The sequence below is a fragment of the Phytophthora sojae genome (genome assembly GCF_000149755.1).
Source record: "Phytophthora sojae unplaced genomic scaffold PHYSOscaffold_6, whole genome shotgun sequence".
Classification (NCBI taxonomy): Eukaryota; Oomycota; class Peronosporomycetes; order Peronosporales; family Peronosporaceae; genus Phytophthora; species Phytophthora sojae.
In genome coordinates this window covers 4,180,338-4,193,323 of record NW_009258120.1, presented here as the reverse complement: position 1 = coordinate 4,193,323, position 12,986 = coordinate 4,180,338, and the positions used below count along the sequence as shown (strand labels likewise).

At 51.8% G+C, this 12,986-nt stretch overlaps 3 protein-coding genes across 3 annotated transcripts; 1 reads left to right on the top strand and 2 right to left on the bottom strand.

The window, feature by feature from the left end:
• Positions 1–963: 963 nt before the first annotated feature.
• PHYSODRAFT_512873 (hypothetical protein) lies at positions 964–2,148 on the bottom strand (the record flags this gene model as incomplete). The annotated part of the gene is made up of 2 exons (XM_009533377.1): positions 964–1,779; positions 1,867–2,148. Coding segments are annotated over 2 exons (1,098 nt in total), but the record flags the coding sequence as incomplete, so codon positions are not given.
• A 4,438-nt stretch (positions 2,149–6,586) lies between these two features.
• On the bottom strand, positions 6,587–7,245 carry PHYSODRAFT_511565 (hypothetical protein; the record flags this gene model as incomplete). The annotated part of the gene is made up of 3 exons (XM_009533376.1): positions 6,587–6,765; positions 7,022–7,066; positions 7,110–7,245. Coding segments are annotated over 3 exons (360 nt in total), but the record flags the coding sequence as incomplete, so codon positions are not given.
• Positions 7,246–10,027: 2,782 nt separating this feature from the next.
• Positions 10,028–10,543, top strand: PHYSODRAFT_335902 (hypothetical protein; the record flags this gene model as incomplete). Its single annotated transcript, XM_009533375.1, has 2 exons — positions 10,028–10,132; positions 10,262–10,543. The coding sequence occupies 2 exons, from the start codon at positions 10,028–10,030 to the stop codon at positions 10,541–10,543; spliced, it is 387 nt and encodes a 128-aa protein (XP_009531670.1).
• Positions 10,544–12,986: the final 2,443 nt, after the last annotated feature.

Below are 12,986 nucleotides of genomic sequence, written 5' to 3'. Positions count from 1 at the left end.
GTCCACTTAAGGTTGCATTGAGCGCCGTGGTGTCGGCACTTTGTGCTCTAGTATGGTCTGCGCAATGTTCTTATCTATCATCGCCTGGAAGCCCTGATAGTCCGCGTATCTCTTCGGCTTCTTCGCCTCTCTACGTGGGCGGGGTTCACGCCTCTGTGGCGTATCGACGAGTTCCACACGTTGGCGTTTCTTTTGAGCTCCCACTGCTGGGTTACTGTTTTCAGTAGCTGCTTCAGCCCCCACTGCCTCAGTAGACCCCTGTGCTCGTGATTCAGCTCCCACTACTGCCGTGGACCCGTCGGCAAGTGCTTCAGCTCCCACTGCCTCCGTAGACTCGGTGGCTAGTGTTTGGTTTCCCTCTGCTGCGGGTGGCTCGCGCGCGGCAGATTCAATTGTGAGGGGCTCTTCGGCCTGACCGAAAGCTCGCTGAACCATGGTGGCTACATTGGTCGTATCAAACAGCACATCACGCGATAAGATGTGCTTGTTGTTATACATGTCCCAGATTCTATAACCCTTCGTTTCCTCAGATATTCCGAGAAACCGGCACTTTACGGCGCGAGCAGACAGCTTTTTGTCCTTTCTTACGGTGGCAGGAACGTGCCCAAAACACCCACATCCCCACACAATAACTTACTCACGTTGGGAGGCTCCCCATACACCATCTCATACGGTGTCTTGTTTCCCAAACGTGCCATGGGTGTGCGATTCTGCACATAAGTCATGTACATGAGCGCCTCTGGCCACCACCTGTGTTCCATAGCTGCGTCCTTCAACGCGCAACGAACTCTATCCAGTTTGCTCTGGTGGTCTCGCTCTGCAGCTCCGTTTTCTTCGGAGCTGTAGGCGTTGGATGTCTGGAATACGATGCCTTTGCCTTTACAGAAGCTTTTAAAGGCTGCATTCACAAACTCAGTTCCTCCAGCGGACCGGATCCGACGAATCGTGAACTTTCCCTCACGCTCAAGCTGCGTTGACGACGCTCTCCATTGGCTCGTCTTCGTCGCTCATCGGCGAAGCGCCCTTTCCCGGCGTGTCAGGCTGCTGAAAGTTGCTTGGGGGCGGGCTCGTGTACCCATCTGGGGTCGCGGGCAGCGAATCTTGCTGCGCGTCGTACGCGTCTACTGCCACGACTTTGACCAGGCACTCAGCCAATGGGATTTCACGACGCTCCTTGGCTTTGGCCTTTCCATTGCCCTTCATCTTGGGTGTAGGCTCGTGTACTTCCTTGCGAGCCTTGCGGCTTGGGTACGTCCACACGTTGCGGCGAAACACACCCGCAGCCTTGTCTGCGCGACGCGCGGGGCAGTCAAGCATCTTGTGTGGGCCAATGCCATCCCGATCGTTGTGCGCGCCTGCGCAGTAGTGGCACTTCATGTACCCGACGTTGTAGTGGGCGTCGTTGATCGGACCGTCTGCGGTCTTTCGCTTGCCCAGAACGGATCCCTTCGGATTTGTTGAAGCCGTCTTGGCTGGGGTCGACTTGACGTGGTTGACCACCCTGCCGCTAGCCAGCGCCATGAATTCGCTCTTGGTCTTGTTGCCAAAGATGTTGGCAAGCTTCTCGCTCACCTTCTCCAGCGTGAAGCTCTCCTCCGTGAACTTGACGGAGGAGCCCCACATGTGCCTCGGAAGCACACTGAGCACCATGACCAGTATCATCTTCGCCGTGATCATGTGCGTGTGCAGAGCCTCGTGCGCGTTCACGTTGACCTGGCTGCGCACGTTGTTGAGGTCTTGTAAGAGCTGGCCAACGCTCTTGAAGTCGGCGTTCACCATCTCCAGGAACTGCTGTACCAGCCCGACGACGCCTGCCGCGTTGCTGAGGCTGTACTGTTTCTCAACAAGCCGCCAAATCACATGGACCGGCTCGTCCATTTGCTTGGTCGCGATTCCCTTGAAACCGCCCGGCAGCGTTTCACACAGCAGCCGCTTGATGTACGACGACTGTTGATTCAGTAGCGTCTCGTGCAAATCGTGCTGCCATGTCGCCTCTTTGTCCGCCGCGGGCGGGCGTGGCGGCAGCTCTGGCTGGCTCTCGAGCAGATCCTCGAAGCGCGTCAGCGGCTTTGCACGCTTGTGCTGCAGCTCCTCGAGCGCGCGTTGCTCACTCTGCGCCCTGAGGTGGATAATCAACTTGCTCTTCCATGCAGGGACTTCCCGTTGAACTTCAGCGAGTCGACCGACGACTTGTCAACCTGGGGCTTGCTCATTGTACTTGAAATGTTGAAATGAACAGTTTACACAGAGTAGGTAGCTCACTACAATGTATTACTCTTTTGGTTATCCTCTATTCCTATGCCTACTACTCTAGATCCGTGCTCGGTACCTGGAGACAAAAGAGGAAGTGAGCTCATCTTCGAACTGCGTCCTCGACTCCTCACTCCTCGGCCTCGTGTTGTCATCGCACTATGTATGGTTGGCACTATCCAGACCACAGCTGGCGATCTGAACTTCTCTCGTACTTGCTAAAACAATAATAACATGTTTGAGAGGGTTTGCTTTCGGTTGCAAAATAACTCGACTGGCAGACAGGCGAAGCCTGCTGCCACTCTGCGAGCGGGGCGCGCTCGGCTCGCCTCTTCATTCAACAGCTGTTCTCCCCTATCCTAATGCCAGCTTGGTGGCGTCGTTCTGTAGACGTCACCCGATGAGTGGGCTGGATGAAACCCGCCACTACACCACCCTTCCAAGCCTTGCCCAGTCAATCAGGTCAAGTTGTCTTGCTCGTTCTGTTGAGCCCAACTCAATCTGTTTGAGTGTCAAAGTGTCAATTGTCAAAAATACATGTCCATAATGTATGTCGAAAAAGTTGTCGAAAATTCTCGTTGTGCCGAAAACTGAGACTTAAGGTTTTGCTGGCGTCGTACCGCGGACGAGGTACATGGAACATGTCGATGGGTCGGTGAGCATCGGCTGTTATGCCTCGGAGCGCTGCTTGGTCAGTGCAAGGACGTGGCGTTCGAAACGAGTATCAACACATCGTTCTGCGAACTGTCGTAGCAACGCGGGTACATCCTTAGCTAGGGACTTGGTCGTCTCGTTGAAGTCCTCAATAGGCTCTAGGCCCTTCCAGCTCACTAGCACGTCGTAGTCCTTCTTAGCGCTGTTCCATGTGTAGTCCAGTAGTTCATTGATCGCCAGGATTTGGCCTTGGGCCGCTACATGCTCACGGATCTCTTCTGAGATCTGCAACGAGCTGTCAGCATAGAACTTCAACCGGGAGCTGTGGACGTCTGTCTCCTCCCCGGTGACGAGATGCCGCACCGTGAACGAGTGCGAGTCTGCTCGTGTGATTTGATAGGGCCCAATCCATGCCACTAGTAGCTTGTCTTGGTATTTACTGTCCACCCTCGACCTTAAAACGTAATCACCCACGTCGAAGTTGGGCTTCTTCGCGTGCTGGTGTCACCTTTGATTGTGCTCGGTCTGCTGAGTGCGTGCGTTGATCATAGGCTTGTGCATCGATCGAACGCTAGCTTTCAGTGCCACCAGCCAAGGCTCGATGTCGGCTGGTTGCTCTGGTAGGGATAGAATCTTGCGCTGCCTCGAGTCCACACAAAAGGCCAAAGGTGACGGCAGCGGCAACCCACAAAAAAGCTCCACTGGGGCTCTGTTACCCAGAGAAGGGACCGGGGTGTGATTCAGATTCCCCTGTAAAATAGGCACGAAATATGTCCAATCATGTGTGTCGACTTCATATTCCAGACGGAGTGCTCGCAGCGCCTGTATAATATCACGGTTGGCACGTTCGATGCTGCCATTGATCCACGGACTGTAAGCCAACGTGAATTCTTGACGTGACTTCAGTCGCCGGCACACTTCTGCCACAACTGCATTTTTGAAGTGCGACCCCTGGTCGCTGATCCACAGTGGCGGTATGCCATATCTGCTATGCCATGCGAGGATGGCTTCCGCAGTCACAGTACTTGTAGGAGTTGAGCAAGGTGTTAATTCGCAAAAATGCGTTGCTTCATCCTTAAGTACGAGTAGGTAGTTGTCACCGGCGAAACTCTCTCCAAGCGACAGAAAATCCCAGTGGAGTGCTCCATTTCGCTCGTTGGTTCTGTATGTTTCACCCCATGGCCTTTGGATAATCTTGCTGCCTTTCACGCGATGGCATAAAAGACAGGTCGACAGGAATTCCTCCACCCGCGCTCTCAGGCGGACCAGGTAAACAAATCTCCTAATCGACTCCATAGTAGCCTCCCGACCACGGTGTCCTTGCGGTCCACAATGGGCGACAACTAGGATGCGTTGAATAAGGCCCTCGTCTTCGTCAGGTACCCACAGTTTGCCGTTAATGCACAACCCTTCCTTTTCACCGCCAGTAGCCACTGCTGGTCGACACGTCTTATGTCGATTTTGCGATTGGAGTGTGGCGTCACGGTTTGGCCACTCGAAATCCGGGTCGTTCAAGGGCCGGATGGGGTGTGGTGTAGGTAGTACAGTATCGGTAGTTGGTTGTACTTGAGATACACGCTTGCGTCCTCGTCGAGCTCGTTTACGAGGTGCTGTTGTGCCGGTAACTGCCGCGGGAGTACGCTTACGGAGTGTCATCTGCCGTAGGTGAGTCTTCTGAGCGTGGTTACCTGCCTAACGGGAGACCATGGCGCTCCACACATTCGATGTTCCGTCGATGTGCTCAATTTCATACCGGTACTCAGCTAGTTGCGTTGCCCACCTCAGCAATTTCCCACGAATGTGCTTCTTAACTTCTGCTCCAGGTGCAAATACGTAGATCAAGTTTCTGTGGTCACAGAACAACTTAAATCCACCCGGTCGTAGCAATAGGTAGCTCAACTTATCGCAAGCGCAGACGATAGGATACGCTTCTTTCTCGATTATACTCCAATGACACTGCGAGCCGGTGAATGTGCCGCTCAAGCAGGTCAATAGTTGATGTTGCTGCCGGTGTACGGGCTCACCAGCCTTCCAATCCAGCACTTGTGTTACTACCAGGCTCCATCCGATGTCGCTGGCGTCGGTCATCACACGCATAGTTGCGTTCTCGCGAGGAAATGCGAGCGTCACACTATTTGCAAGTAGTAGTTTCAATTCATCGTCGGCCTTCCGCTGTTCAGCAGTCAAACTGATTGCAATTCCAGCTGCAACCCGTTTGGTTCGCTTTGCTGCACTCGCCAAAACTGCATCTAATGCGTCCTGCAAAGGCCGAGTCGTTTTCGCGTAGTCTATTAGACTCTCCCGCATCCAATTGGTTGCGCACAAGAATTGCTGTAATTCGCCCGCCGTGCTTGGGTAGGGAAGGTCTCGGAGGGCACGGATGCGCTCTGGGTCATGACGCACACCGGAGCCTGAGATGATCTTCCCACACCAACGGGCTTCCTTTTTGAAGAGCCGAGACTTCTTAACACTGAGCTTGAAGACGAAATAATCGAGTAGTTCAAACAATCTTTCCAACTTGACTAGGTATGTCTGCACATCGTTCGCAAACAGTAGCAAGTCATCTATCCACACAAGTAAATGGCGCCGCAAAAGCTCCTCCAAACACTACTAGATTGTAGCTTGGAAAAACAGCGCAGCATCAGTACATCCTTGGGGGACCCGTCTTGGCGTGTACACCTTCTGATGAGTCATGTAAGACAACATCTCTTGGCACTCTTCTGCGAGCGCGATCTGCCAATATCCCTTAATGAAATCGAATAAGCCAAAGAAATTGGCCCCTTTGACGGCTTCCAGGTCTGTCTGCAAGTCGGGCATGATTCCTACGATCGCTTCCACCAGCTCATTCATAGGTTTGTAGTCTGCCGTTTGGCGGAATTCTCCACCTCCCTTCCGAACAGGTAGAGCGGGGCACGCCCATCTGCTCTCTCGGTTTTCGTACACCCACCCTAACTTCACCAACCTGTTGTTGAAATCCTCCATGAAGCGACGAACTTCAGGTGGGTACTTCCTCGCCTTACACCGGTACGGTTTTGCACCAGGCTTCAGGCGGATACGCATTGACGGCACTTTAGCAGGAGGATCCGCACCCAAGCGAACTCGAAACAGGTCGAAGCGCAGCGCAATGCGAGTGAGCTCCTTCTTAAACTCACGCGGAAACCCCTCCTCAATTGCCAGGTCCACCAGCTCAAGAATAGCAGCTCGAACGTCTTCTTCATGCAGCGCCCCTTCTCCAACGATAGGTTTATCTGCATCATCAAATACATCTTCGCTCTCGTCGACTGCAAGAGGTACTGCCAGTAAGTCGATTTGCCGCTCAACGGCGATCCCCAACTTAAGCAACAGGTCGTTACCAAGTAGAAATTCGCCGGAGCTACCGGGAATGATCAAACACTCGACCGGTTCAGCAATATGAACAATACCAGCAATAGTCCGCAGTCTCACATTAATCTTCACAGTCCAACTCACCCAAACGGGTGAGCCGTCGGCCATCGTGCACTCCAGAGGTTCGTCCAACTTCACCCGCATAATGTCCGACTTTACATTTACCAATCGATCAAAACAGCTCTCATCCAAACAGCAACGGTCCGCTCCGCTGTCAATACAAAGCGGGACCTCCACTTCGACTTTGAGCACCACGAACCGATTCTGCTTGGGAAAACAGTCCTTGATTCTTTTTAGTCTAGTGGTGCCTCCCTTTGTCGGTCGAGTCACCTTTGCTGTCTTGCTTGTGGTCGGCGAGCAGCTTGTCACGCTCGGCCGGTGTGACCATGGGGCATTTGGACAAGTAGTGTGGTCCGCCACTATGAAAACACCTTTCTTTTGGCGCTCCCTTGGCGGCTGCACGTCCTGACTGCCCACCTTTCTATTGGCGGCGGTCAGAGGCTTTCCCCTGATTCACTTTCTTGACCGCGCGGTGCTCTTGTTCGTTGCGTCGTTTGTTGTACTGGGAACTGGGCTTGTGCTCTTTCCTTTCGTGTTTGTGACGCGGAGGGTTTGCCTTCTTCAATGCTCGTTCTTCAATTGCTTGTTCCTTGGCCTTCACTCGAACCAGCTCATACAATTTCCGAATATTGCACTTTGCCTCCGGAACACGATAGTCAAGCTCGTTCTGGACCTTGCTCTTCAGTCCTTTCGGCAGCGAACTCACGATGAGCTTGCACTTCTCCTTAGCACCACGCTCCTCTTCAAAGAAACTCGTGAACACATGTTTTTTATCAGCGAGTTACACAGGTGAAAGTACTCAATCACTCTCGCGTCGATGTCGGTGGTGGACATGTTCATTCGCAGCTCCTCACGAAACAACTCCTTCACATCAGGCAGTTCCTGGTTCTGGAAGCTGTCCGTGATCTCGTGGATCTTCTCCAAGAGAAAATCATCAGTCACACTGCTCTGCTCCACTCCCCAACAAACTTCACACAAGGTCTCCAACACGTTCGCGTCGAACGAACTCTTCACGCTTTCATCACTGCGGTGACGTCTTCTTTTCCGTCCTTGCAGCGGTCCTTGACGTATTCTTCATACTCCTTCCTCAGTTTCAACCACTCCACAAGCGCTTCGCGCGCCATGGATGACACCCTGGGCGGATTCACGATGGCGAAAAATGGATGCGGCATGCGTGCAGCCTGACGACTATCAGTCGATTCCGACGCCGAGTCACCTCCTTGTACTGCGTTGTCACTGCTCCGTCCGTCCGCCAAGAGAAAGGTCTCCTGCTCTCCGCCGTCCTTCGAAGGTGTCGTCGTCATGCTTCTTCTCCGATCCGTCGGTGTTGCTTGAACCGGCAACTAAAGATATCTTTGTAGTAGGTTTCGGAACACTACGAGTGCCAGCTTGGTGGCGTCGTTCTGTAGACGTCACCCACTGAGTGGGCTGGGCTTGCTTCTATGAAACCCGCCACTACAGTAACAAGCCTCATGTCGCCTGCTTGCCGGCGGGTCGTACAAGCTCAGACATCTCGATTTCATGGACACCTCGGAGACACTTAGCTTGCTCAGTGTCTGTGCATGTCCTACTCATATGAACAACACCAGATGACCGACGGAGACTCAACTGACGTCTCCGCGGCGGAGGCACCCTCGCGGGGCTCCAATTATATTGCTCATCTTCATCTCGTTCGTCACCCGATCGCCGTTCGTCCATCGACACTCGTTCGTTCGTCACCGCTCACCATCGCTCACACGTGCTCGTCCACCGCCCGTCTCTAGAACGTAAATGCAACTACTCGACCATCACTAGCAAACTACGAACTAAACTGTTGCGACGCTCACTTAGCCACCGGGAATACGCCCACACGCGCCTACCCGTACCTCGTGCAGCCATCAGCAAACTCGAGCCACAGCTCTACCGCGTGGCCCTACCGGCAACTTCGTCCATCGCCCGCACGTGCTCGTCCACCAGCCACATCCGTCTACCGTTCCTCGACGCTCGCCGCCATTCGTCCACCGTTGCCGTCGTCGTGTACTGCTCTCTGCTTGTCCAGTTCGCTACCGTCTCCCGCTTGTCCTGTCCGCTGCTCGCCTAATTCTGGACTGACTTCCATTTGGACCTCTTGCACTGCTGCTGATCCCTCAGCTCCCTCGCGTGGTCCACACTGACGTGCTCAACTTCAAGCCCCGATCTTCATACATTCTAGACCAGATGTACCAGTTAGACCTGTTACACAGTCAATCTGCAGCTTGGTCGCAAATTTCCTAATAGCCGCTACACTTGCTTCGCCGAAGAATTTTGCCCCCACTACATATCGACAGACCCCAACGACCCTGGCGCCAGCATAGCGACTTTTGTCGTGCGTCCCCAAACGGCTTCAATACCGCTTCGTCTTCGAGCACCTCCATAGGCCGGATCTACGTAAAAGGCCATTAACCTTCCGGATACACTGGGCACTGCATTGATGTTCTGCCGACACGTAGATTTTATAATTCTTCCTCTGAAAGAGATGGCCCAACTTAAATACTTGAGATTGAAAAGTTTGTGAAGAGTCCCTCGACTGAGTATGGTCATAGATTCCGATGAGAAACGAGGGAGATCGTTCCCGTTGCAGCCCGAAACTTATCATTGCAGTGGCGGAGTTATGTCCTAAAGGCGAGTGCTGGGATGGGCGAAGAAAAGTGGTCAAAAGAGTATCCGGGCCCGCCTCCTTTTCAACTTCAAAACTGCAAATTGCAAGTTCAAAACAGCAAAAGGTAAAATCAAAACAACAATACTCTATAAATGTATAGTATATCCCACCCCTCGGCCGAGACGCGGGGGAGACGATCTCCCCCCACGAGACGGGAGACGCACTTAGAAGATACGATAGTGTACTGCGTCTCCCGTTTCGAGAGAGCCATTGGTCCATAATCTATCCTATATATAATAGGGAACCAGCGTTTTAATGTATTCTGTAGGAACTTCGCGGAAAGATCGCAACATATTGCAGCCAGGCCTGTCGAAAGGCCTGCTGAAAGGCAAAGTACGCCTCAGTTTTAGGCATTGCTTTGACCAATCGCAGAAGGAGCCAGTGAGACTCTGACCAGCGCGTAAAGTACGCAGCACTCTAAAATGAGACGACGAGGAGAGACGGAAGTTTTGTCTCCTTTTCCAAACACTTTTCAAGGGGGGAGACGGGAATACCGGGAATACCGACTGGGGAGACGGTATATCGATAAAACCGTCTCTCCGCCCAAAGTCTCGTCGGAGGGGTGGTATATCCTGTATGGTATGTATCATCGTATTCGATTACATGTATAGAGTACAAATTTGCCTATTGGCAAGCTGTGGCCGACGAGCTGTGTTTAAAAGTACGAAGCTAGCCTGGTCTATGCTCGTGCAGTTTTGAACTTACCTTTTGCAGAATTGAACTTGGAATTTGCGGTTTTCAAGTTGAAAAGGTGTAAAGTCCTGTACCTAGTATGATGATAACACTTCCATTGAGAAGAAATGAGACTGCCTCGAACAAAATGATACTAAGCCACCATTTAGAGTTATCGAGATAATCGCGCTTGAGAATTGGCTGCTATTTTTCGTATCTAAGTGAAGTTTCGAGAAAGGGCCCGATTTGTGATTTGAAAACCTGAACTGTCACTAAAGCGAACGCTCTCTCAACACCTCACTCTCAAAGAAGATCTACACCATCGCCGACATGGAAGCCCACCGCTCGACCTCCGAGCTGCCATCACAGACCTCCAGCGGCACCGAGTCGTCGCCCGCCGGCACACAGGCTTCCGGCGCTCTCGCGCCACAGTCCGTTGGTGCCTCGGAGCCGCCCGGGTCCCCTCCCTGTCAACACCCCCCTCCCCCCGAGCAGCATACACCGTACGCGCCCGAGCAGCACGCTTCGGCAGCGCCTGGGCAGTAGCTTGCGCGCACCTCCGAGCCGCAGCAGGAGGAGAGTGCCTCCGAGCTGCACGAATCACCGGTGTGCACGCCTTCTCGAACCGATTGGCAGCGCAACCAGAAAAATCGACTCCGCGTGACCTCCCCGCACGTTGCGGCACATGCCGCCAGCGACGTCTCGTCTGAGAGCGAGGAGCCTGATGAAAGCAATGATGAAGATTGGAGCACGGCCGAGTCAGCTGAGGAGGATAGAGAGGTGACGGGGGACAGCGAGGGAATCGAAGACGATGAGCAAGCCGAGGATCAATTTGATCGAGGTTGATGTTCACCAGAAGGTGACAGGCCTTATCAGAGCTGATAAATGTGAGCGTCGCTGCCTTCAGAGAAAGACTCAAGAGCTGCAGTCTCTGGTTAGTTCAAAGTGTAGCAGTGTCCGTCGTCTAGCCCAGCTGATCAATCAATGTGATACTTATGTCCATGCTAATCCAAAATGATATCAATTGACAGCATGTGTCACTAATGTGAAACATCGCACGAAAGTGAAGTTTTAAGACTATTTCAATGCGAATTTGAAGAAACGAAGGGTATCATTGGATCCGCTGTACAATTTTACACCAGGGTAACCAATAAAAATTCTTACTTTTGCTCTGGGACGGGAGATAATTTTTTCGCGGGGACATATCTTTGGCTAATCTAACTGTTAGAAGTTGTGGAGGGCCTCAAAAGATAGCTAAGACGCCCCTCTTTCCAACGAGGTACCTAAATCCCAATTCGTACTTTGGTTGATTAGTATCTTTTTGTTCGACGCGGTCTCAAATAATCTAGGCCGATGACCTGAGCGTTCAGAATGGCTGTTGAGACCATTAAGACGCTCACGGATCGCACTCTCGGTTACCTCCGGATTGGATCATATACGGAACTGATCAGAGATTTGAACAGATCTCCTAAAAGGTGTTCTGGGGGTTGCACACCCAGACCTCCGCATAAAGAAAACTAACTCCGAGTTGTGGCAGCGGGTTCGTTCGCTGGAATGCTCGTCGCTGGGCCCGCCTCCGCAAATACCGCGCGGGTTTGCTATGGCCACGCTGCTCACAACCGCTCACTGCCGTAACATACGTTTTGTACATACAAAAACGAGATAAGACACGTGTTCGGAACAGGTTGGAACAGGCTGTTCCAATGGGCGCCTTCCAAAACCCATATAAAACCGTTTGACCAGTTTAATCCGTAATTTATTTTAAATTACCGAAGCGTTGGATGCGCCCCAAAACGGTTGCTGGAACGCGACCTTCTAGTATAGTGGAGTTCAGTCACTTGTTTAATCACGTTGCTAGTTAAGAGTCGCATTAGAATTGTTTGATGAGACCAAAAAGTGGTCTCATCAAACAATTCCCCGTGATTAAACTTTTATGCACGACTTTTGGTGAGGGTTTTGGAAGGCGCCCATTCACTGATCAGTTCCGCTCTCTCGTGGGTCTATACTATACACCCACGAGAGACTCTATACGCTCCTTTAAATCGGTACTTCTCTGGCCCACTCAAGAAACAACATTCGGCATTAAACTCAATTTGATGTGGACCACATGCCACATATGATTGGGTATAATCAACTGTTTCAGCTTACTATTGTCTCTGCGCATGTCGAGATAATCGCGTAGAAAAACCTCAAAGCTGTAGCCCTTCTAACTCGTCTCCAACAGGCGCTACAATTGGGGACCCGGGTGGTGGACCCGGGGGGGTTCGCATTTCGAAGCTAGCTTGCACGGATACTTGTAGAGGGAAACGATGTATTCGGGCATCTCCTGCACCTGCACCTGCTTCGCAGCCGCAGCATCTGCCTAATCTACCACTGTACAACCAAGTGTACCAAGTTTGATCGCTTCTTTCAAAAGGCATTGCCAGTCTACAGTATATATCGTCACTCCGATGGATTGAACAACGCAGAGTTTAGTTGAGTTGGTACTTCAACGCTTCGGGCTCCTCCTGCTCGTCGGATCAATATTTCACGGATTTAGTTTTAATTTTAGTTCTTTTGTAGAACGATCATCGACAACTAGCTAATCAACGTACTGTCCTTCCCACTGAAATGTGCGCTGATGCCTAGGCAGAACCTTTTTTCCGTGTTTTGCTCGGAAACTTACCGGAGGAGACAAAGAAGAAAAATCCGTGTATTGAAAGATTTAGCGCTGCCAGGCTAACTGCTCAACTGAACCTGCTGGGAAAACGGATGAAGCCAGCAATTTGTTTCAAATTTGATAAGTCAAAACTGGGGTCTAGCAGATCCCGATCGCGTGTAGGAGCAGGATACACCGGGTATTTGCCCTTCGCTTTGATACTGTCCGCTCGGGCTTCCTCTCGCGCAGGAATCCGGGGCGTACAGCGACGACGTACTTAGAAGCATTCAAACACTGTTTGATACAACATGGCGCAGTCACACACATATTTCGTCCGGGTCGCCTGAATATCTAACAACAAAACCCGTGTCTGCTTCCATTCGTCCAAGTATGCCATTGCCATTTATCAAGTATTAAGCTGGCCGTACCGTATTCATGTAGCATTAGGATGTTCTAAACTAGCATCGGTAACGATGTACTTCGAAGTTGTTTGACAAGAACAGGATCAAGTAGTGCATAATTGTATTAATACACCACCAGTAGTAAATGTGCTCGGGGAATCCCTGCTGGTCGCAATGTAGTCTCACACAAAGCAAGAATAATACCAACCAAAGTCTTTCTAGATAAAATGCCTGAGCGACAGCAGCTAGG